The sequence below is a fragment of the Brachionichthys hirsutus genome, unplaced genomic scaffold, assembly GCF_040956055.1.
Source record: "Brachionichthys hirsutus isolate HB-005 unplaced genomic scaffold, CSIRO-AGI_Bhir_v1 contig_439, whole genome shotgun sequence".
Lineage (NCBI taxonomy): Eukaryota > Metazoa > Chordata > Actinopteri > Lophiiformes > Brachionichthyidae > Brachionichthys > Brachionichthys hirsutus.
Genome location: NW_027180549.1, coordinates 19,622 through 43,985, shown reverse-complemented (window position 1 = coordinate 43,985; position 24,364 = coordinate 19,622). Strand labels below are relative to the sequence as shown.

General features: G+C 46.4%; 4 protein-coding genes across 6 annotated transcripts; 1 reads left to right on the top strand and 3 right to left on the bottom strand.

The window, feature by feature from the left end:
- Positions 1–700: 700 nt before the first annotated feature.
- LOC137915913 (mycocerosic acid synthase-like polyketide synthase) lies at positions 701–7,800 on the bottom strand. The gene is made up of 6 exons (XM_068759035.1): positions 7,743–7,800; positions 7,499–7,652; positions 7,263–7,423; positions 6,974–7,177; positions 6,697–6,878; positions 701–6,606 (listed from the first exon to the last, which is right to left on the bottom strand). The coding sequence occupies exons 1-6, from the start codon at positions 7,798–7,800 to the stop codon at positions 1,126–1,128; spliced, it is 6,240 nt and encodes a 2,079-aa protein (XP_068615136.1). The 3' UTR covers positions 701–1,125.
- Positions 7,801–8,072: 272 nt separating this feature from the next.
- LOC137915910 (ATP-dependent zinc metalloprotease YME1L1-like) lies at positions 8,073–13,324 on the bottom strand. Of its 2 annotated transcripts, XM_068759032.1 has the most exons (18): positions 13,203–13,324; positions 12,589–12,705; positions 12,342–12,513; positions 12,155–12,256; positions 11,982–12,085; positions 11,800–11,896; positions 11,567–11,650; positions 11,303–11,476; positions 11,031–11,183; positions 10,792–10,924; positions 10,625–10,687; positions 10,255–10,367; positions 9,890–10,045; positions 9,630–9,781; positions 9,405–9,531; positions 9,181–9,254; positions 9,010–9,096; positions 8,073–8,931 (listed from the first exon to the last, which is right to left on the bottom strand). In XM_068759032.1, the coding sequence occupies exons 1-18, from the start codon at positions 13,236–13,238 to the stop codon at positions 8,791–8,793; spliced, it is 2,085 nt and encodes a 694-aa protein (XP_068615133.1). In that variant the 5' UTR covers positions 13,239–13,324; the 3' UTR covers positions 8,073–8,790. The 2 variants fall into 2 exon arrangements, with proteins under 2 accessions (XP_068615133.1, XP_068615132.1); XM_068759031.1 differs by having other exon boundaries at positions 11,303–11,650; positions 11,740–11,896.
- Positions 13,325–13,949: 625 nt separating this feature from the next.
- LOC137915911 (serine/threonine-protein kinase greatwall-like) lies at positions 13,950–18,470 on the top strand. The gene is made up of 13 exons (XM_068759033.1): positions 13,950–14,093; positions 14,158–14,295; positions 14,387–14,526; positions 14,598–14,686; positions 14,763–14,869; positions 14,954–15,113; positions 15,184–15,335; positions 15,462–16,466; positions 16,679–16,820; positions 16,933–16,953; positions 17,515–17,628; positions 17,790–17,891; positions 18,091–18,470. The coding sequence occupies exons 1-13, from the start codon at positions 13,950–13,952 to the stop codon at positions 18,246–18,248; spliced, it is 2,472 nt and encodes an 823-aa protein (XP_068615134.1). The 3' UTR covers positions 18,249–18,470.
- Positions 18,471–19,300: 830 nt separating this feature from the next.
- Positions 19,301–24,228, bottom strand: acbd5a (acyl-CoA binding domain containing 5a). Of its 2 annotated transcripts, XM_068759039.1 has the most exons (13): positions 24,132–24,228; positions 23,630–23,750; positions 23,269–23,341; positions 23,031–23,148; positions 22,871–22,919; positions 22,500–22,693; positions 22,217–22,426; positions 21,803–21,897; positions 21,481–21,712; positions 21,151–21,365; positions 20,650–20,709; positions 20,460–20,569; positions 19,301–20,367 (listed from the first exon to the last, which is right to left on the bottom strand). In XM_068759039.1, the coding sequence occupies exons 1-13, from the start codon at positions 24,226–24,228 to the stop codon at positions 20,355–20,357; spliced, it is 1,587 nt and encodes a 528-aa protein (XP_068615140.1). In that variant the 3' UTR covers positions 19,301–20,354. The 2 variants fall into 2 exon arrangements, with proteins under 2 accessions (XP_068615140.1, XP_068615139.1); XM_068759038.1 differs by lacking the exon at positions 22,871–22,919 and having other exon boundaries at positions 21,481–21,897; positions 22,500–22,700.
- Between the last annotated feature and the right edge of the window lie 136 nt (positions 24,229–24,364).

Genomic DNA, 24,364 nt, shown 5'->3' with positions numbered 1-24,364 from the left:
GTCTTTATTGTAAATGAATAGCTGTATTCTTTTGGGTATTGTATTTTGAATATGCATTGTTATTTTACCCACTGTTTTAGATACGTGCCCAGTTTTCAATATTTCATTGTGTTTTGGGAAATGTTCGCAAAGAAGACATGGAATTCATTGGTTGGTAAATTCTCATCTATGTAAATTAAGTAGATTTTTTTCTATTTATTTACTTAAGTGCGATGAATTTGTAACTTTAAAGCTCGTCTGTAAATATCTGGGTCTGTAAAGTTGTGTTCACATAATGCTGAAGTCAGATGATCTTATCTGTTTATTTCACTCCTCTCTCTTGGTTCATAGACAAAACATGGACAAAACATTCTTACTTTTTGCTTCAAAGAAACAAATTCATTCTTGTTTTCAGGCCAAAATATTTCATAATATAATATGTTTTTGCCTCTTCATAGCGCAAAAAAACAACTTGCTCTTTTGTGATGACTGCATGCATGTTCAGATCTAAGCTTCCAGGAGTCTGATTCGTGGAACTGGGTCAATCAGGTGATTCGGCTCACCTCGTCTTGTGTCAAAACTAGCGTGTCTCTCCCTGCTAACTGCTAATATGTAAAATAAATTTATTTTTAGTAATTAATTTTGTGTTCTCTCTTTTGTCAAGGCCTGTTTCTAACATTTGATTTTACATTTACAACACATTCGTGTAATGAGGCGTTCCAACCGATGCTGCCATTTTGAACACATTTTATTCACACATCTGAAAAGCAGCTACAATTTTCCCTTGACAACTTTTTCAAAATAAAAATGTAAATCAGCAACATGATTTAACACATGATCAAGCATTTATGCAAAACATTTATTTCACTAACCTACAACTGAATTAACAACAGTAATAAGTTATTGTGCAGCTCTTTAATAGAAAGTTATTAGAATAAAAATCACAAGACTTTCAACACTGCATTCAACATGTGACTGAGCCAAGTGGGTACAAAGAGGGATAACATACAGTATAGTTTCTAACTGCAAAATACAATTACAGGATTTCATAATCAAGAATACAGCAAACAATGAAAAAACTGAAGTGAATTAATATTTGCATAAAAAAAAAACTTTCATGTTCATGATATCAATTAGCCTATACAATTATCCATTATTAACTGCAGTTTGCAAAGTGGCCAGTGTGCTGTTGGGATCCAATAATCTAACCAAAGGTACGTTCACACCCGTCTCCTGAAAAAGTTTATTCTGCAGAGTCATGGCCAGCAGAGAGTCAATGCCCAGTGTCCACAGAGCTGCGTCGTCATCCAGATCATCTACACTCATATTGCTGATGTCACTGACAATGTTTCTCAAACTTTTGTCTGGGGACAATGAAAGCTGAACCCCGGATTCATTTGTCAAATCTTTTAGCTCCATTTCCACCAAAGCAGACAGCCGCTCTCTGAGGGATGCGTTTTGGGAAAGTACATGAACGTTCAGAGTTTTGAAGTTGAACTTGCATATGACTTGTTGTGGCCTGTTCATTAGGAGACACCTTTCAAGAGCCTCGTGAATGTCACACCCATCCATTACCATCATCCCTTTTGCCTCTAGGAAATTTTGGAAATGTTCTCTATTCAATAAGAGACCGAGGTTCAAAGGACCCCAGTTGACGGACTGTCCAGCAAGTCCACGGTTTCTCCGATAATGGCAGAATGTGTCGAGGAAGGAGTTGGCTGCTGCATAATTAGATTGTGATGGATTTCCAATGAAAGAAGAAATGGAGGAGTAGCACACAAAGAAATCCAGTTGGCTGTGAAGAGTTGCATTGTGAAGGTTTAGAGCTCCGCTCACTTTGGGCTGCAGCACCTTTCGGAAGAGGGACTCATCAAGGTTTTCGATCAAAGCGTCGTGTAATACTGCAGCACTGTGAAACACTCCTTTGATTGGACAAGAGGGGAATGTTTCTTCAATTTCTGAGATTGCATCCACTACCTGCACTGACACAGAAACGTCACATTGGACGTTCATGATCTTCACCCCATATCTTCGCTTAATGATATCCATTTCACACCGCTTTTCATCAGTCAGACATCTTCTCGACAGCGTTGCAATAAAGCCTCCACCATTTTTGGCAATGAATATTACTGTCTCAAGTCCCAAACCAGAGAGCCCCCCAGTTACAATATAAATGCAGCTTTGCTTAAACAGTAATCCAGGCCTTGTCATCAAAGGGATATCAGACACGGGGCAGTCAGATTCTCTATGATGTAGAACAACTTGTTTGACTGTCTTCGTTGTGAAGTAGGACTCGACATTGGTCTGAGGCTCTGTTGTGCTTGATAACTGAAAGGTTTCCCTCTTCAAAGGTAGAGATGCCGCATCGAAACGTAAAGACAGCAACCAGTTGGATATCTTCCTGTTTTGTGCTTGCAAATTGGCTCTCTGGAGAACATTCACCACATCGAGTTTGTGGATATGAATGCCTTCATTTTTCACCACAAACATGTTTGCAGGAAGAGACGATGACATGAGATCGCTGCATACAAAAACAACATGTCTATCATGCCCACCAATGTCACGCATGCCCTGCCAAGAGAGATCAAATGGGGGCAGAAACACAAGCGCGTGACTCTGCTCACAGAGTTGAGTTTGACCTCTGAGATGTGCCAGAGAGGAGACATTCCAGCCTGACCTGTTAGCTGTGAGAGCCAACACTTTCAACAGAGCGGAGGCTGAGCTAGAGGAGACGATGATCAGTTTCCTACGCTGCCGTTTAACCTCGGGCAGTTTTCGTTGCAGGATCTCCCATGCCAGTACGAAGTACGACACACATGGATTCTTTTTCAGGAACGGGAATGTCTCTGTCTTGTAGCATACAGCCTCAGGAATCATAATCCTCGCAGAGGCAGTTATTGGGCAACATGAGGCAATTTGATCTCCAACTCTTAGGTTAGAAACCCCTTTCCCAACAGTTCTGACAATGCCAGTAAAATCTAAAGAGAGAAGTTTGTGGGTCTGTGATGTGTGCGTACTCCAATACATTGTCTTGCCAAAGTTCATATTTGAAATGGTGATGGGAAAGTAGTCAGAGGAATGCACACATATTCTGCTCAACTGAATCTCTACTGACTTTTCTTGAACATTTACATTGGAGTCAGAGGCCATGGCGGACAAGGGAGCCATGCTATATGGGTCAGTTGTCTGTAGAATAAAGTTGTTCACATCTACTGGCTGCATAACCTCTTCCCGGGAACCCTCCACCCTAATGGGCGTCCGCTCTATTTTTGCTGTCAATGCTTGCCCCTTGCTGATTGTGACTTCGTGTTGTTCAAAGGTGTTTACTACATGGACCAACATTTGAATGTCCTCACTGGTTACAGAAGCAAGGTCAATAAGGTGAAAAGAGAGACCCGGTATCTCTGCGGCACAAGCCCTTGTCATCCCAGACAGGACAAAACCTGGATTGACATGGTCCACGATTGTGTCTGTCGCTCTGTAGGTTATGACATGGACAGTAACGGAGCGTTGACTGTCTTTCAGAGCTAAAACAATCTGACGAAATAGCTCACAACAAGTTGCCAAGCGACGTAGTATCTTCTCAGATGAAAGGTGGCTGAGGTCTTCAGCACCCCAAATGAAGAGGACATTATCCAAATCCATATTGTTGCTCAGTGACTGGAAGACTACATGTCGAATCTGCTCTGTCATCCAATGCTCTCTGCTCTTCACAAGAGTTGAATCTGGATGCATGTATGGCCCGAGTCTTTCTGCGATGCCAAGTTGGTCTTTAAAAACTATAGCTTTGATTTGGCAATTTTGCAGGTCACTCTGGTGTGGAATTTCAAATATTTCATTGTGGAAGAAGTGTGACTCCATAGACTCTGAGCAATTGCCCAAAAAAGAGATCCTCACCCCTTTAAGTTCCACCAGTACATGACCCTCTTTGGTGGAAAAGCTACCACATACCTCGAGGAAGTCTGGCGTCTCTTTGGTGGCTCGCAAATACATGACCATTTTCTCCTGCAGTGGTCTTGAAATGACTACGCTACAAATAGCCGAGGGGAATCCATGCTTTGCCTTTAACTGTCTCATAGCGATCACAGCTGTCATTTGCATGAAATTGTCCAATAAGACTGGGTGAATAAAATAGGCATGAAGGTCCTTTAGAAGTTCACCAGGCACTTGAATCGCAGCAACAGCCTCCTTTAATTCGTCTCCAAAATGCACATCATCAATCTGTTTGAAGATCGGGCCATATTCGAAACCTGCCTGTGAAAGAATTGAATATATTTCTCTTTGTTTCATTACTGTTTTGCACCTTTGGAAAATCATGTCAAGACAAATGAATGGTTCCTCTAACAGGGGTTGGCCGTCTGTGCACCTGTATGTGCCAGAGGTATGTGTTGCAACAGGAGACTGTATTTTAAAAGAAGCTTCATTCTCTCTGTGATCCACTATAACTTTAAACTGGTGAGAGCTTGCGCTTAAAGTAAATGGACTCTCAAACCTTATGCTGAGCTGGAGCTGAGAAACCGGTTTCTTTGGCTTTAACATTGCCACAATTGAGGCATAAGCTAATTCAACATAGAAAGACCCTGGCGCAATCGGGACACCGTTGTTTTTATGCTCCCAAAGATACGGTGCAGTATCTAACGATGGCGTCCACGTGAATTCGTTATTGCCCTGCCTCGTTTGGGATATGAGCGTATGAGAAGAAAAAGCAGGGGATTCATCACCGTTTCTCACAGCTTCAAAATTCAATTCCTTTCTTGTATTGACGAACTGATAGACTGGAAACGCTGTGGGCAATGTCTCACAACCCCTGTAGACCTGATGCCAGTCAACATTGATGCCTAATTCGAAGAGCTTTGCAACAGTAGACAAGATTGTGTCATAATCTTTCTCTGGCTGGATTGACGAAAGAACTGTGGCGTTATTTCCCAGAGTCTCATGTATGCTCCTTTGGAGAGACCTACGAGGTCCGATCTCCACGAACACCGCCTTTCTCTTTGGTTGCTCGTCTTTAGCGGCAGCACGGAGTGCTTGTTCAAATAAAACGGGCTCTCTGATGTTTCTTGCCCAGTATTTGCCTGTTCTGAAGTCCCCATCGGAACAACAATCTCCAGTCACTGTTGAAAACAGTTTGGATTCCACTTGGTTGGCATCTAAAGGATCAATACTTTGTTCAATGTCCTCTAGTATAGGGTCCATCATGTGGCTGTGATAGGCTGTTGGTACATCTAATTCATGGAGGAAAAGATTCTTCTCAGGAAAGTCGATCCACAGCCTCTGACGGAGGACGTCAATAGAACCCGAATCCCCTGACAGCGTGCAGGACTGGGGACTGTTGAACGCTGCGACACAAATCTTTCCAGAAAAATCTGGAAGTATTTCCAATACTTTTTCCACAGCCACATTGCCAACCAGAAGCATCTTCCCTCCTGTTACGTTGCTTTGAAGAGTGCTGCGGTGGTGCAACACCTTCACAGCATCCTCAAGAGACAGGAGGCCGGAGCACTGAGCGGCGGCGACCTCACCGACAGAGTGTCCGATCACAGCGTCAGGTTTGACGCCCCATTGCTTCAGGAGAGCGGCAACGCCAACTTGAATAGCAAAAAGGAGCGGCTGGACGATGTTTGGTCTGTTGAAATCATCGCTATCGCACTCAGCAGCAAGCCACTGACCGATGTTAATGCTTTTATGACTCTGGAAGAGATTCTCAACTTCCCGGATCTTATCCCTGAAAGCAGGAACCCGTCTCAGTAGCTGCTTGCACATTCCTCTGTAGGCAACTCCGTTTCCACAGAACACAAAAAACACTCGCACATCAGACCCTATTGCCTGAAATTTGGTTTTCACCGCAGACGCCAGGTGATGTTGCAAATCGTCGAGGGAAGATGCCAGGAATGCCTTCCTGTACCTGTTCCTAGAATGACTCCTCCCACATGCGGACGTGTATGACAGTGCCTGCAAGTCAATTGTTTGATCGCTACGAAGCCTTTGGTGAGTGTCAGCCATGGACAGGACAAATGACTTCTCAGATTCTGCAGATATTGCAAAGAGATTCGAACCACATTTTGGAATCTGCGTGGGAATGCTGGTCTGTCTGTGCTCTCTTACAATCGCATGGGCATTTGTGCCGCCAAACCCAAAACTGTTGATCCCAGCCACCCGTCCTAACGATCCGCCTGCCTCCCACCTTTCGGCTTCAGTGGGAATACTTAAGCCCAGTCGTTTTACATCGACACTGGAACTGTCCTCTGAGTAGGAAACTGAAGGAACTATAGTTGCATGCTTAATCATCAGGAGTACCTTAATGAGTCCAGCCACTCCCGCAGCAGATTCCGTATGTCCAACGTTGCCCTTCACGGTTCCAATCCGCAGCGTGGCTGAACCTGGCGGTTTAGCTTTAGCGATGGCATTTGAGATGCTTTCTGCCTCTACTGGATCCCCAACTGGCGTTCCAGTCCCATGCGCCTCAATGTACTGGACATTTGCAATGTCAGTCTCTGAGTAGATCCTCTCCAACAGCTCCTGTTGTTGAACCACGGATGGTTTGGTGATGGGGGTGACCGAGTGACCGTCTTGGTTGACTGCTGTTTTGCTGATGACACCCCATATTTTGTTGCAGTCTTTAATGGCCTTCATCATATAGAATAGCACGATGTCACACACGGCACGGAATCTATAAACGATCTGAAATGACTGTGAGAAATAATTGCGATGGCTTACTTCTGCCAGAGGCTTCAGGAGAACGACGCCACAGCCCTCTCCTCTACCGTAGCCATCTGCACGGCTGGAAAAAGGCTTGCTTGTCCCGTCCGGTGAGATCATCCTCGCTTTGCTGAGAGCGACGAACACTCTCGGTTCGATTATGCAGCTGACACCGCCGCAAAGAGCCATCTGGCAGTCTCCTAGTTGAAACAGTGAAATGAAAGCTGAAATATTTAAAATACAATGCCTTGACCGGCACGACAATAAAGAGGGAAGGGAAATCTTGATTTAATACCTTGCCTGATAGCCTGGCAGGCTAGATGTAGCGCCACCAGAGATGACGAGCAGGCACTGTCAATGGCAAAAGATGGGCCCGTGAGATTAAAGGTGAAGGACACCCTATTGGCAGCCATGCTCATTGCCGTCCCCGTTCCGTTGTAGTGGGTTATTGCAGCTGCGTTGTTATTTTGGATCATCTCATAGTCCTTGTTCATCACACCTGCAACACCGTCAGAAAAGCACAGCGCGTGTCACAACTGCATCACAAAATTGTGCTTGCAATTTGACCATGGAACAGCTGTCACCGATGTAAACCCCCGTTCTGCTTCCACTGATGTCTTCCATCGCCACTCCCGCGTCCTCCAATGCCCTGTACGTACACTGCAGAAGGAGTTTCTGCTGTGGGTCCATGAAGTCCGCCTCGACTTCAGGAATGCCAAAAAACCTGTGATCAAACTCATTGAACCTAAAATATAAAGATTATAATTCAAGCGTCTCTCAGTGGCACGATGGACATTTGTTCTCGTGAGACAATCCTTACCCCTCTATAAGAGCCGCTCTGGCCGTCTGCGTCTTTCCTGGCTTGCCTTCCTCTGCATTGTACCAGAGCGAGGCGTCAAACCTCTCTGCTGGAATATCAGCAGCACAGTTCCTCCCTTCCGACAGAACCCTCCAAAAATTGTCCAACCCCTCACCTAAAACATCCACCACCACACAAACCCAGTTACAGTTGCGTTTTGGCACAAGCGGAATAAACCAAGCTAAACTTAAAATGCAAGCCAAACCTCCAGGGAAATTGCATCCGATCCCAATAACAGCCATGCCATCCTCCTCCTCCTCCATCTCGATGGGAGCCAAGACGCACTGGAGGCTTCTATTCCAGAAGCCGAGGTGAAGTTCCCAGCCTGTCCATGGCAAAGCGGAGTTTTGCCCTGATTGGTTGCCTCTGCACCGCACTCCCTTTATAAAGATGTTGGAAAGGCACTAGCGGACTCAATAATGCCCCGGTTTGTTAAAGGTCTGAAACTAAACCCAGTAATTACAGGTTGATCATTAAAAGGCAGCAGCCAGACTGATGAAAGAGCTCAGTGTCCTGAGAAACAGAAAGAGGGAGACACGCTTTTTGGGTTTATTTGAGCTTCAAGATGGACTTTATACAAAAGAAGAGAAGCACAAAATCAATCGATTTCCACTCTTACATTATTTACACACTTTCCCTTATTTATCAGTCTGTGCTGTCATCAGAGTAGGACAGGAGGGCCGATCGCTATATAAGTACAAAATAAAAAGAATAAGCAAACATCTCTGGGCACTTAAATAATTAAGGAAGCAACATTGTGTATGGAAGATGAAGCGGAATGACCCAATTTAGAGAAAAAGAAACCCTAAAATGAACAGCGGCACACGACAGCCAAATAGTACATTCTATATGGAAGTATTTTCCAATGTTCACGGATCCTACATAAGCACATCAATTAAATCATCTCATTAATCAGGATCTGTGTCAAATTCATTTGCTTTAAAAAGTTATTTTAGCCCCAAATGTGACCTAAAAAAAAAATATTGTGATGATCGCGCTGTCATTTTTAATAATTAAAGTGTGAAGCGCTTAGAAATTGTGAACCCAAGTCGTCTCTCATTCAAACACAAGAGAAATGGAAATTAGGGGAAAGCAAACCCATAAAAGGGGTGAAACAAAAACATTTCCATTTCATCTTCACACAGAGTAAGAGGGATACAAAAAGATGCCTCCAAAAGGCCTGTGCACAATCGCACAGCTTTATATATATATACACACATATGATTAAACGTCTACAATGTCTCCCCAGGGGTCTAGTGGTCCAGAGATTTCCCCTCCAGCACCATCCGGATCTCCTTGGCATCCAGAGTCTCGTATCTTAGAAGGGCATCAGCCAGCGTTTTGTGCTCCTTGTTGTAAGTCTTCAGGATGTTTTTGGCACGTTCATATGAGTCCTGTGAGGAAATGAAAGGAGTTTGAATTTGAAATAGAATATTTGAACAAAGCTACAGCGTCGATTTGAGAACGCTCACCTTCAGTAGGAGCCTGACCTCCTGCTCGATGGCGGCCTGCGTCTCCGGGCTCTGCTTCGTCACGTCGCTGTAGGTCATGACACCGAGCTGCAGCGAAACGCATCCTCAGATGGGCTGAATTGAACAGATGTTTGTGTTCCGAACGGACGCGATCGCATCTTTAAAGTTTACCTTGTCACTCATGCCGAACTTGGTCACCATCCCTTTTGCTACTTTGGTTGCGCTGTCAAAATCGCTGGACGCGCCTGAAAGCAGAAGCGCGAGACCGGGGGTGTAAACAAACGCGTGCGTCTAGAAATGATATTTAAATATCTGGTCAAATCGCAGTTCATCTTTTTGCAATGCAAGTTTTTAAATGTGCCGGCTATTCAACGGTTTATTCCGCATTCCCGCACCGCTGGTGATGTAGTCGGCTCCGAAGATCAGCTCCTCTGCCACCCGGCCGCCCATGCTGACGTCCATCTGAGCCAGCAGCTGGGATCTGGTCTCGTGCCAGCCGTCCTTCTCTGGCATCATGGACACCTGGAATACAGAGACCAGGATGATCCCGCTCAGCTCAGTTACGAGAACAAGCGGCACACACAAAAAAAACACGGTTAAGCCACAAGACGCCGGCTCACATGTCCAAGACTGGCTCCTCGAGGCATGATGGTGGCTTTGTTAATGGCCATTGCATCTTTGGTGAAATAAGCAACAATGGCGTGACCAGACTCGTGGTAAGCGGTGATGGTCTTGTTCTTATTGTCAATGACAACACTCTTCCTCTCGGGGCCTGGCGAGAACAGGGCAAAAATAAAAAAGGACCGTGAGTGACGAGGATTAAAAGCTCCCATTCATGCCCAGCGTTTGAAATGCATGAAGAAAAGATCTGCTTGTTCACCCATGAGGATCTTGTCCCTGGCGAAATCCAACTCCTTCATTGTGACCATCTCTCTCTCGTCCACGGCCGCCTTCAGGGCTGCCTGGTTGACCAGGTTCTCGAGGTCCGCTCCAGAGAAGCCCGTCGTGCACCGAGCAATAATCTCTGCATCTACAGCTGCAAACACAAAAGACAATGATGCCTTTAAAAAAAAGGGGGGGGGGGGGGGGCAGGAGACAATGGCGTCCCTTTACTGCAAATGAATGCAGCTTTGAATGCTTTAAAAAAGGCTGATGGGAATCAAGTCAAGGATAAAAACGCTTGCTGCCTTTTTGCTTTGTCAGACATTTTAATATGCATCCCTGATATTATACACAGAGACCCACCGGGGTCCACTTTGACCTTGGAGAGGTACCACTCGAGAATTTCAGTGCGTCCTTTCACATCAGGACGAGGGACCGTGACATGTACGTCAAACCTTCCTGGCCTTAGCAGTGCCCTAAAGAGAAGAAGTAAAATGGCGTTTTAAAAAAAGGCTCTAAGAAGGAAGGTTAGGTTGCAAAAAAGAAACGGAGAAAAATGTATGAAGTCTTGATGAAGATTTCTCTCTTCCCTATTTTTGTTTTGCTGGATGCTTTTCAGTTTACATAAAATATTTAAAGTCAGTGTGACAAAAAAATAGGTCAACGTCACATATCGAAGCAGAACGACGAGAAAAGGTTGTAGATGAACGTAAAAAAAAAAAAAAAAACCTACGGATCCAAAGACTCTGCAAGGTTTGTGCCGCCAAGAACGATGACGCCTTCGTTTCGTTTAAACCTGCAACACAGCAAATCATTAATGACAGGAAGCAAAAGGTTCTGCAAGGCCCACATTTTATTCACACTGAGCAGTTTTTAAAGAGTTAAAACCAGGAAACCGACCCGTCCATTTCAGCCAGCAGCTGGTTGATCGATTGCCTGGCGTGAGGATGAAGAGAAGACTCCGTCCTCCTTCCACCGACGCTGTCCAGCTCATCGATGAAGATGACGCACGGTGCGTTCGCTTTCGCCTCCTCTGCAAGCCGTACCAAAAAAAAACAAAAACAACAACGAGGCATCGTACCTGTCAAGATGCATCCTAAAAAGGGCCGCTCGCATATTCTCACGTTCAGGGAACTTACTGAAAAGGTTTCTGATTCGGCTCGCCCCAACGCCCACAAACATCTCATCGAACTCCGATCCGGAGGTGGGGTAGAACGGCACGTCGGCCTCTCCGGCCATGGCCCGCGCTAGAAGAGTCTTCCCGGTGCCTGGCGGACCAATGAGGAGGATCCCTGAGAGAAAATGCAGAAGGAGCCAATAATCAGCAACAACGAAATCAACACGGGACCAGAGTGATCCGCTCGAATCCTGATTCGGGCTAGCAAGAACTACAGCAGAGAAGATCAAAGACCTTTAGGCAGCTTTCCACCCAGGGCAGTAAACTTCTGAGGATTCTTGAGAAACTCGACGACGTCTCGCAGTTCGTTCTTGGCTTCATCGACTCCTTTGACGTGCTCAAACGTCACGTCCTTCATCTGGTTGGAGCCGAGCGGAGAGTCCGAGCCAGGCGCCGTTCGGAACATCACTGCAAAATCCCATAAACACCGGCGCTCAGCGCGTTTAGTTGCAAGCACGGGAAACGAATTGAACGTCACGTCAGACGAGGAGCATTTACCCGAAAAATATTGATTGGTTCTTGACCAGCCATAAATGGCGAGGCAGACGAGCAGGAGGAAATATCCGGTTCTCCTCAGCGAGACTGTGGGGAACAGAGCGGAGACAAAGGAGTTCATTGAATCGATCCCGGGATCGACGGACTCGGCGTTGGACACCTGCTGCGATACGTGCCTTTCTTCCTTTCCTTCCGATTCAATTCCCGAGACATCATTACGCCCTCGGCGAATCCACTCTTAAAGACGACCTGCTGCTCGTATGTAAAGTCGCTCCGTTTGAACGTTTGATCCAGCGAATGCGCTTCGAGTCCCGTTTCTCTCTGAAGCAACCCCTGCGATGGGACACACGGAGAGCTTTTAAGCAATCGTCCTCTTCAGACGCCGAATGACTTAATCGTGACCCAAATTCTCCGGGACCTTCGGGAATATGTCGGGCTCAGAGTCCACCGGACCGTCATAAGCAGCTTCCTTTACTCTGGTTCTTGATTTGAGTGTCTTGAAACCCCGATTCTGGACGCAAACTGGACACAGAGAAAACCACGTAAACGTCGAACGCCATATCCTGAGTGCAATGAGAGTGGATTTCTTACCAGGAAGTAACTGCAGCTCTGAGAAAACTTGTTTTAGAGGACTGTGGTACGATCGGTGGAATATCGGGGAGCCCAAGCCACCCAATTTTGTGTGAAGAAACCCTGTCGGACAAAAAAAAAAAAATGTTTTCACATTACCTTTAATAGTCTCGCATCCTTCAACTTCAAAAACAATAAAGCCGCTCACCGTGCTTGTTGAGGAAAAAGCTGCCTGAAGAAACGTGACTCGTCCTCCATGCTGTCGGAACTTGAGTAGGGGCTTCTCCTGGTCCTAACGTAGGCAGTAACCTGCCGACCAGCTCGTCCAGCTCGCTCGCCCCGACCTCCGACAGGCCGAGATCCCTCAGATCCACGTTGGACTACGAAGGAAAGATGACATAAGTAAAACTCTCAACATTTGTCAGACAAAAATGGCAAAATGGTCTCCGCCTCGCCTCTTTGAGAGACGCGCCGTTGTCTGTCGAGTCTCTTTGCAGGGCCTGCACAGAAGCTGTGGCGGAGTTCCTCAGGGAGTGGAGGGCGTTGACGAGCTGGCTCAGAGGCAGATTCATCTGACAGAACAGAGGAGAGGAGAGGAGGGGAGGGCGGAGGTGAAGCACAAGAAGCACAAGTCTTTCAACAGAAATCAGTTTCAGCCGGTCTAAAGTGGATCTGTCAGACAGGAGCGCAGCTGTTATTCAGGCTAACAACGAAAAGCGTTCTTACGTCAGACATATGCGCCACGCAGCATGCTAATAACCCTGCTTGTAACCTTTCGAGCCTACTCTTCACAAAACATAAACAACACGTGACCCCCCCCCCCCCCCCCCCCTCAAGAACGAACCTACGTGTGACGCAAGAATGGTCCGATCGAGCGACGATTATTCCGCTAGCTCGTAACTGCTAACATTCAGATGAGCAGAAACTTCCAAAAACGATAAACAGAACATTTTGTTCATATATAACAATTATCCAAAGGCATTGTAATCCAAATGTCAAATACAGTTACGTTGCCAAAAGGTCACACATTAGCTAGCTAGCTAGCTAGCTAGCTCTCCTGCCGGCTTACCAGCTGTGGTTGAAACGTCGTTGAAAGGGAAAACATTTTTTTTTTTGCCAGATGATAGTTTAAAATTCGGTTTTGGAAGGGTCGATGTTTGAGGAGTTACCCTCTGAATTATTTAAATGAACGAGTCCTCCTTGAAGCCGTGCCCTTTATTTTCCTCGTTACATAGCTTTTAGCACCTTCATTACACGTCAAATGGATTCTCCGTGAGTTGCTAATATCGCATGGACTACAAAATGACGTCAAGGTGAATCACTACCGGGTGATTTTTTTCATTTGTGGAGGTTAAACCGTGCGATAATTAAAATCCTATTAAAAAAATGCCTGAATGTATTTAACGACAAAGTCTGTTTATTGTCAACGCATCCTTTACAGGGACGAAAACAATTATTATTATTATTTTTAAATAATGTAATTTTCAGGTCTGTTCCTGATAGCCTCACCAAAATTAAAATATTCACAATGTCAATTTCGTTCTATTAGACATTTTAAACACTTTACGTTCGTTTCGTCGAAAAAATACAGACCTAATAATTAATTAAAGCACAAATCGAGAGCATTTAACGTTTCGCACCCAATTAATGCGATATTTCCACACAGGCGGTTATTGGGACAGCTAAACGTGGTGTCAGGGGACCTCGGGAAAGAGAGGCAGGAATTCAAAATTTCAAAACAATCCCAAAATGGTTGTTTTGTCATGCAAGTGTTTATGCTGAGGCTTGAAGTTTGAAATCTAGTTGAAAGAAAAACATGGATGCAGATAAAAAACATGACAAATCTGTGGATGTTCCATCAATTGAGGATTTCATCGTTTTGAAGCCCATTAGCAGAGGGGCTTTCGGTAAAGTCTACCTTGCACGGAAGCGGTGCAATGCGCGATTATACGCCATAAAGGTAAATCAGATTGTTCTCTGGCAGCTGTAAATCCTAAACGTGTTCGCTAACTTGTTTCCGTTAGGTGATGAAGAAAGCCGAGATGGTTGATAAAAACATGACGAGTCAGATGAAGGCGGAAAGAGACGCACTTGCTTTAAGCAAAAGCCCCTTCGTGGTTCACCTGTTTTACTCCCTCCAGACCGCCGCCAAGATCTACCTGGTAACGCAATGCACTTTCACACTCACATTTACAGTGTGGGATTATTCACGTTGCTGTTGCTACTGCTACATCTCCCCCCCTTGACTTGCAGGTAATGGAATACCTCATTGGTGGAGATGTGAAATCTTTGCTTCACATCTACGGCTACTTTGACCAGGATATGTCTGTGAAATATATCGCAGAGGTTGCGCTGGCCTTGGACTACCTCCATCGTCACGCTATAATCCACAGGTACGTCGTCGTTAGGTGTGTATAACAGACCCGAGTGTGAGCCGGACGCTAACAGAAATCTCTTTCTGCAGGGATCTGAAGCCAGACAACATGCTTCTATCCAACGAGGGTCATATCAAGCTGACAGATTTCGGCCTTTCGAAGGTCAAGCTCGACAGAGGTACGACGTCGTATCAGCTGCTCATTAAACAACCTGCGGCGATCGCAGGTACTAATATTTCCTCCCTCTTTACCAGAGCTGAATCTTATGGATATCCTTAATACTCCATCCTTGGCCAAACCCAAAAAAGATTACTCCCGCACCCCAGGTCAAATCCTCTCCTTAATCAGCTCCCTTGGATTCGTGAGTGAATTTACAGACTTTTTGCTTGACATCTGCTCCATGCCTGGATTGTATCCCTCTTTAATTTGTACAATTTAAACGCAGAATACGCCTGCGGCCGGAGGGATGCGCCGCTGCAGCGCATCGGCTGCGTCCAGTCCCATGTCCTGTGGCAGAATAAAACAAAAGAATAACTCTCTCGGTTCTTCCGTGAGGAAGAAACGAGATCATCTGTCTCCTGCGACTCGCCATCCTCTGAACTCAGGCATGTAAGCCGCTGAGCTTTGTGTCTATAAAACGTGTCTGAAATTAACATTAACTGTCTCTCTCCACAGGGCCAAGCGACATTTTGTTCAATCCTCACAAGGTCACTAAGAATCTGACCCACACACTGCTGAACAGCAGGAAGCGATTTGAGACGATGAGCGCCGGGAGCACCACCACCGACACCGAATGTGGGGTCAGTCCACTGTGGGAGTGCGAGGAGGTCAGTTCCATGTTTTAAAAACATGACTTTATGAATATAAAGCGCTTTTTTGCACTTTAAAATGGATCCTGTCTTTTATTCCCTGCTTTGACGGGAATTGATGCTTTTTCTGTCTCGCTTTTTCAGAAAGAAAACCAACATGCTGCGGAGCAAAATAGGGGAGGGCCTGCTAAATCCAGCGTGCCAAGAGAGGATTACCCGCCCCCCATCGATCTGTCGAATCAGTCAGATCCAGGCCACCCCGCAGACACAAAGCCCCGACCAAGCAAGGCTGGTTCTCTTTCCACGGCTTGTGAAGGTTCTCCTCCCTCGGCCTCGTCTTCGAAGAGAACCTTTTCTGATGTCGAGAAAAGCCCCGAGCCAGCGGAGCTCCGAGCCAAGAAGAGCAACGCGACGTTTAAGAGATGCTTCGGTATTCCAGAACAGACTTCCGAGTCTCACTCTGGAATGACTGGAGAGTTTTCCACCATCCGCATCGGCGGTGTCCTGGACCCCGCGGAGCGCCGAGCCCGAGTCCCGAAGCGCTCCAGTCCCATCGCCAAAAGTCTGTTCTGTGAGCCGGACGAGCCAACGGAGGACGTGTTCGAGGAAACGGCTAAAGATTTGTCCCAGCTGAGTTTCACGTCTCCGCTCGGGGGGGACTCTGATGTTTGCAGGAGCTTGAGCCTCGACTCTGATGGGTCTCTGTGTGAAATGTCTCTCGCTGGCAGCCATGCGTCCCTCAAGACAGACGGTTCCCCTAAAAATAGGGATTCTCCATCACCCGAGGAGCAAAAGGGGGACAGAGACTCGTCTCTCACGGAATCGAGCCCCAAAACTCGACCTGCTAACAGCGAAACGCCAAAACTCGGCGGCGACGGTCAGAGACGTGGATCTCGCGGCTCCTCCCTCAGCCGGTTCCCTGATCTGCCGGGCGCCGTCGGACCGCCCCCCTCCTTCCTCAGGCCGCGGAACGTCGTGGCTTTCCGTAGCTACTGCAGCTCCATCGACCGCTCAAACATGTCTGGCGTGTCCCGGCTCAGCGTCGGGTTGGTCGAGGCGATGGACGTGTCCACGGCAGCGTCTTGCCGCGCTGCATCTGGAACTGGAACGCCGCTGCAGAGACCCAGCTCCAGCAGCTCTCTGTGCCAGGTACCCCCCAAGGGCAGATCCACAGTGTCCAGAGCTTAGCTGTCCAGTCCAGGGCCTAGTCGGAGATGGTTGGTGGTCTGCCCCCTCCGGGATGGAGTCTTTGGGGTCTTGGGTGGATTGTCGGAGATATGAAATTACGACGCGCTACGCTGCCCGTTTAAGTTTTGCCATTAACCCGTTTGTCGTTTAATTTTCTTCTCCCTTCACATCAGACCCCTCAACCCATGTCGACCTCCCACACCCCCTTCAGGACGCCAAAGAGCGTCAGAAGGGGTGCGCTGCCCGTCGAGGGCGTTCCCATTCTGGGAACTCCAGACTACTTGGCTCCGGAGCTTCTCCTGGGCAAATCGCATGGTGAGGAAAAATCACAACTCCGCATCGGTCGCTCCGTTTCTCAGCACAGCACGTATAACTGGCGGCGGATTGTCATCCATTTTGAGTCCTTGTGACAGACGCTCTCTTTGAGTTTCAGGAGTTTGTCCATGTGGTGAGTTTTTAAACGATTGCTGCTGTTTTGTTCAGCATGCATGATCACACATCCCTGCTAATATGCTAAAGGAAGATGGCTGCTGATCCATTTTTCCTTCCCCCCCCCCCACTGGCTTCTGCTCCGTGGATCGGTGAATAGACTGTGGGCTTGATCAGAAAGAAGAGGGAGAGCATTTTAAATGTGTGATTACGAATGCTGAACAACTGGGAGCGTCTGTTAACGTCCAACTAACCCCGTCGCCGTTCGCAGTTGGGGAAATCAGATTTGCTGCGGCTGGAATGAAAAAATATTTTTTCTGCTTTTGGAATCTGGGTCATTCTGGCGCATGCGCTGCAGCGCCGGGTCCGTCTGTCAAATTCAGCGACTGGCCTGCTGATAATAACGCATTGATCAAACCTGTCACGTAACTCATTGAGGATTTCCTGTCACATTGTCCTCAGTGTTTGGGTTTTCCACTTGTGAATGAATGAATACGACGTTAATCCCGTCCAGTCTTATTAGCGGATTAGCGTGACGCCAGCAGCTCCGTGAAAAGCGACTTTTCTTTGCCCCATCCAGACTTCATGGTGGACTGGTGGGCGCTAGGCGTGTGTCTGTTCGAGTTCCTCACAGGCGTGCCCCCTTTCAATGATGAGACGCCTCAGCTGGTCTTCCAGAATATTCTCAGCAGAGGTGGGTTTTGGGGGGGGGGGCAATTGAGAAAGAGAGGGAGGGTGTTTTTCATGATTACCATGTTTTAATTATTCCATATACCAAACAGCCATCGTTTTACAGCTTAGTTTTAATTCATGATCATGATGCGTCCTTTGTCACCTCCCTGTCAATAACTGTAGATATTCCCTGGCCTGAGGAAGAGGAGGAACTGTCTGCAAACTCAAGGGATGCGATTGAAATCCTCCTGACCATGGACATGACGAAACGAGCCGGTCTTAAGGGTAAGGAGCACGTCACCATTTTTGATTTTAAATCCCGTCTCAGAATGTTGCTCAGGTTTCGCTTTAAAATCTAATTTGTGATCCTCGCTAATGAGGATCGGGAATATATCGTTATATCATGGTAGCATTGGCCGCATTGTGGAATTTGATTTCAAATCAAATGTCAACTGATCTGATGATTTGCATCGACATCCATCAGAACTTGGGCGTCACCCCTTGTTTGAAGGGGTGGACTGGGACGATCTGCAGAACCAGCCGATGCCCTTCATACCCCAGCCTGAGGACGAGACCGACACCTCGTACTTTGAGGCACGGAACAACGCTCAGCACATCGCCGTGTCCGGCTTCAGTTTATAGAGTTTAAAACAGCAGTCAGGACCTTTGGGTTGTTCATCTTTGTTACGTCTAAACCTAAACTTATATCTCTTAAATTTGACTCTACGAGCAAAATACCATTTGTTAATATTTTTGCTGTATAATAACAATTAATTTATGTATAAGTACCTTAGGAAAGCTTGTATATTTGTGTAAATGTCTTTACTGCCTGATTTTGACTTTTCAAGCTTGTACTTGTTCATTAGTGTGACGTTCCCTTTGTTAGACTGGTTTGTGTCTGACTTGTTGGCACTGAAGGAACAATACTGCTGAAGAAAAACTTGTTAATGTGTTCAGGATTAATGCATTTTATATGTAAATCTTTTAAATACCACATAGTGCTGTTGTTTTAAAGCAGTAGTGTGTATTTTGTGTTCTGATGGCACTTTTCCAGCTTTTATTTCAATGTTTTTGGGTGATTTCCATGCTGTCTGTTTCCACATACTTTTTAGTCAACTACAAGTTCACCAATCTTACTAAATAAAATTTATCTTGTTCTCTTTGAGAAAAAAATTATGAATAAAATGTGTTTGTAATTTATTATAAAACATCACAATGACCAACTTCTTTACATAATCTAATAGTTTAAATTTAATGTCTTGGAGAATTGTTTTCTTCTGTTTGCTAAGTATAATGCTACATCATACACGAGCCAGCTAGCTAGCTACCAAGCCTCATACTATAACAAATAACCAGGGTCTAAAAATGTTTTGGGTTTTTTTTTCTCTAAAAGATATATTTTAGAAATAGTTTTGGACTTGCTGAACTTTATCATCTATTTATGTAGATATTGACGCCTTAAAATAAATAGCAAAAAAAGCAAGCAAGCTGTTATTTTAGCAAAGCTAAGCAAAACAGTGCCAACTGTAGCACTTAGCATTAAACTCTGTGTAATAGCTAATTATTATTTACATTTTCAAAATTAAAATTTCCCTACAAAGAGAAAGAAAAGCATTTCCTAAAATGTCAAAACCATTTGAAATTAAATTAGAGGCTTCTGATTATCAGATGGAGAGACAGTGAGAAAGCCTTAGAACGTCTCAGTAGAAAGTTAAACTTATGTTTTATTAACACGCAATGGCTCTGGAAAGATTAGTGCTACCGGAGACAAACCTCTCTCAATATTATACATTAAGCTAACTTAACGGGAAAACAATCAAAACACTGCATTTCAATCACAACTGTACATCTGTTGTACGCAATTTGCATACATCTCATTACTTTGCAATGGATTCGTGATTAGCATCAGTGACACAAACTATTTCCACAATATTTGTACAAATGTTATATATCGCACATTAAAATGATTCGATAACGCAAACGAGAGACGAAGACAAGAGCTATACGTTAATAATGGGACAGTTGACCACGTTATGGCTCTCTGGGTAGTATGATTCATTAATTAATTTGGTCCAACCGTTATGAGCCAATATGAATGTACCTCACAATGTTGAGGCACTTCTTTGATTTTGAAAGACAATGACATGAAGATTCACACGACAAAAAGCGCGGACGTCGTCGAACCCAAACATTTAAAGCAGTCACATCAAAATTAAACTTCCCCAAACAGCTGGAATCGGGCTACGGGAAATAAATATTAATATTGTCATAATTTAAAAGAATCTCATATATATATATATATATATTATTACATTCAATCCCTCCTGGACTATTACAGTTATTAAAACGATTTTATTGTAGCAGCATTGTGCCTGGGCAGCTCAGGAAACAGAATCGTGAAAATCAAGCAATGTGCTGAAAACAACACGAGATTAGGCCCAGTCTTTGTGCAACAAAAGCCTTCGTTATGGGAATAACTGAGAGGCTTTTGTGTAAATCCCAACGGGTCCCCCTACGAAGTAAAAGATCGCAGTGCAGCGGCATCGTCTAGAAAATGTACGTGAAGACCGTACATTCCTGCTTCTATCTCCACGTCAGCGCTACGACACACTTGAGAGCTATTCCCTTCTTCCTCACCGTGCAAAAGCAAATTACTGGGTTGTGGATTTAAGCAGGGTGGAGTTACAGCTATTAGCAGCTCAGAACAGACATTATCTGTGCCCCGTTGGTGTTTGGATGAGAGCAGGTTCAGTTGGTTCGCCTGTTAAAGCAAGAGGAAACTCAGATCAGGTACGGCATGAATATTATAGGAGATAGTTTATATTTATATTTATCTGTAAGAAGAAAAAAAACCTTCTCCTTCTCTGCACGTAAAGGCGAATAAGCCACTGAACCACAAATGGCCAAATAACCGCAAAGGCCAAACTGGTCGGAGAAATGTCAAAAGGCCACCAGGAGGGGTTCTAAAATGGACAAAGAAATAAAATCAGGTCAAAGTTGTGAGTTTTTCTTATACTAGCGTGACATCTTTGAGAAGGTTTACCCGAAGCCTCTTATTTACCGGGGGCGACACCAAAGTTGGAGACAAAGACAAGGATCTCGCCTGAAGAGAGGGAGGAAAAAAGTCTGTCAACCAAAAAAGTAAATGTTTCAGTGCAAACGTCTTCTCTTGTGTCCTTTCTAAAACCTCGTCTGCACACACCCATGCTTAAAAACAAAACAAACAATGTCAGCGTTAATCTGTACACGCTGAATTCATCTAACTTTGGAAGGTATCAATAAACCTTTATGTTGAAGCTAAACCTGCACACTATGTGATAAATATTTTGTAGCCAATAACGTTGCTCGAGCTGAAAGCTCGGACCCGCCCACAAATGTTTTTCCCTGCGGTAGTTTTAATCCTCGCCGAATAATTTAACCAGGAATTGAAACTGTTTTTCCATAAATGGGATTTTTGTGCACGCCGGCTCCCCCGTGTTAACAAATATTTGTCGTGCGGTTCAACCCGTCGGATCACTTTGGTGTCTCGGCTGACGGGACGGACCTGGCTGGTGCTGAGAGCCTCCAGCGTGTGCAACCTCTGCAGGACGCTCTGCATATCCTCCTGGAGTCGAGCCAACGCGACCACGATCTGCTCGTTCAGGCTCCCCGCCGGCCTCCCCGCCGGCCTCCCCGCGCCGCCCCGGCGGCCCCCGTCGCCGCCTCCGCCGCCGTGCGCGGGCACCAGAGAACCGGAGCCGAGTCCTTGAGACTTGGATCCTAAAATGGACGGTTAAAAGTCTCCCTGATTTTATCTGACTAGCATTGAAACTCAAAGAAATTTAGTTTACTACCATAAATGACCAAGAACTCCTCGCCATGGTGACAGCCTTACCTCCTCCTCCTCCTCCTCCTCTCATCAAACAGCTGTCTGGCACATCTGCATTCAGTCTTTGTCTCTGTGATATCGCTCCACCGTTCTCCTCGTCTTCTCCTCCACACCTGATGACCTGCGGTGGACCCTGCCCCCCCTCCTCCTCCTCCTCCTCCTCCTGGAGCTCCTGCTTTGGCTGGACATGGTTCTCCTCTTCATCCAGCTCGTCTACAGAGCAGTTGAGCTCTGAGTTCTGGAGGAGCACAGCAAATACATCACATAAAATGTCGGGCCAAGAGCTCCGGCCGCTGCAGCAGAGACGAGGGATGAAATGGTTCCTTGCCTCTTTGTGGCCGAACTGGTCCACGGAGTCGCAGTAGACTTCGCTGTCTGAGTCACTGGCCAGGTGACCGGGAGCGGTCGCGTCGAGACCGGGACCTGAGGTCAGCACAAGAGGGGCAGATCTGGGATCAGAGGTCGGCACAAGCGGGGCAGATCTGGGATCAGAGGTCGGCACAAGAGGGGCAGATCTGGGATCAGAGGTCAGCACAAGAGGGGCAGATCTGGGATCAGAGGTCGGCACAAGAGGGGCAGCTCTGTGTGCTCGTTCAACAGAGCGAGTACTTTAGCTCGTTAGCTGAGGTGTGTTTAGATCCGACGCCTGCCAGAGCTGGGTGAGTCCAGATCACCTGATCGCCTGGTGCCTCCTGTAACATACGTACACCACACATCGCCATGGCGACTCACTGCTCCTCACCTGCGCAGTCACAGTTGAGCAGAGGTTCGGCGAGCGAGCCCTCGCCGTTCCGGACATCCGCAGCGTGACACCCATTGGTCAGGTGGGCGACGCCGTTGGACACCTCCCCGTTGGACACCTCCCCGTTGGACACCTCCCCGTTGGACACCCCGCCGTTGGACAGGGGGAGTCTCTGCCTCCTGGAGGAGCTCTTCTTCTTCGGCTGAGACACTGAGACGTAAATAAATCGTGTCAGTTCAATCATTTTTAGGACAGTATTTTCCAGCAGTAGAATTGTGGTTACCTTTTCTGATCTCCCTTATCACTTCTTCTTCTTCTTCCTCTTCTTCTTCTTCCTCTTCTTCCTCCTCCTCCTCTTCCTCCGATCTCTCCCAATCTTGCTTTGATTGGAGCCGGGCCGGGCGGGTCTCCAGAGTGCCGTTCATTTCCATCGTTCTGATGATGCTCTTTGCGACGCTCTTTGACGTTACCGCGTTGCTAAAGCCTGGGAAACGAGACGGACGGAGTAAAGTCAACGGTAAAAAAGTCTCTGGTTCCATGAGGTAGAGGGGAAAAGCGACTTTCAGCGCGCCGACACCTCGACACACGTTCTGGCTAATGACGCTAAAGGCCGCTATGCTACAGCACCAAACTGCACCAGGATCAGACGCGCACGCGTCGCTGTACTTGCCTTCCAGTTGCCGAGCAAACTTTGTCAAACGGGCTGAGCGTTGAACAAGAGGCAAATCATAAAAGGTTAAGCCGCAGCACGCCGTTATCACAACGAAGGAAGGTGAAAGGTGGAGGCGGGACCGCAGGTGGAAAAGACACCGACCTGCGCTCAGGTCCGAAATGTCCGTGATTCTTTTCTTCTCCTCGATCAGCTCGTAGAACGGGCCGAGGACACGGAGGAGCTCCTCCACCTCGTCGGTGACGGGCATCCCCTCCAGGATCTACGCGGCAAACGCGGCGAGACGGAAGCGGTCCAACCGGGATGCGTATAAAAGGTCAAAGGTTTCAAACAGCGTTGTGTTAGCTTTTAAAATTCAGACACTGAAAACAATAAAACATACCAGCTTCATTTCATCGACATAGGAAGCCATCGCTTCTTCCTTCGGCATCTCTCCGAGAGAATTCCACGCATCCCTGGAAAAAAAAAAAAAAAAAAAAGCTGAATCACAGATCCTGGTGAATTTTGTTTTGCGTGTAAACAGACTAGAAATAGTTACTGGAAGCGTTTGGATTTGTGAACAGTTAGAGACACTGAAGCTAGAGTAGGGGTTACATTCCTGCTCAGCGATTCCTGCTCAGCGAGATCAAAGTGCAGAATGCGACACAAGTAGAACACGGTTTACGAAATGTCATAAATTCCACGCAGCCAAACATAAAAAGGCACGGAGCGACACCGACTGTACATTTTGGGTTTGTCGTTACCATTTCGCTTTACCGACCGCGTCCCAGAAACCCGGTCGGGGAACGTCGCACGCTCCAAGCGTTGCTTGTTTATAGAAACTGTAGAACCTGAGCATCATATCGTTGGACGGCTGGAAAGGACCTGTGGGGGGGGGGGGGGGGGGGGATAACAATTCAGTTTATGCACCGCTAAATTTGCATGAAAATAACAAACTGAAATCTTAAACAAACACAAGTTTTTATAATTTACACAACGCAATCAGGCGACTATAAAATCGGCTCCAAGACAAGCAGCCAGTTTCAGGATGTGTAATCTGATCGATGCCTTTCTGAGACAACGTGCACCCTTTGATGCACCCTTTGATGCACCCTTTGATGAGCGACTGCTCGAGCATTAAGTTCGGGCTGCCGTCTGTACGCTGCTAGTAAAGAGGATTAAGCCTTCTAAACCGGACAAGGACCGGGTCGGCCATTCTGGCGGAACCTGGTCTGAGTGCGAGGTGCAGGCTGGAGCCCCCCTCACCGTCGGGGGGTAAACTCTTGATCACTTTGACAGCGGCATCGAACCTCAGCTGGGTCAAACGCCTTTCATCTCCCCCTGTGACGCGCTCCACCTCCATCGTTCCACACTGCGGGGCAGTCAAAAATAAAAACTTCAAACGGACAGCAAAACCCACAACAAAGACATGTCGGCAGCTAGCTTCTGCGTAGCCTCCAAATCCAGAGTTTTAAACTTGTGACTTTACTGTAGTTATT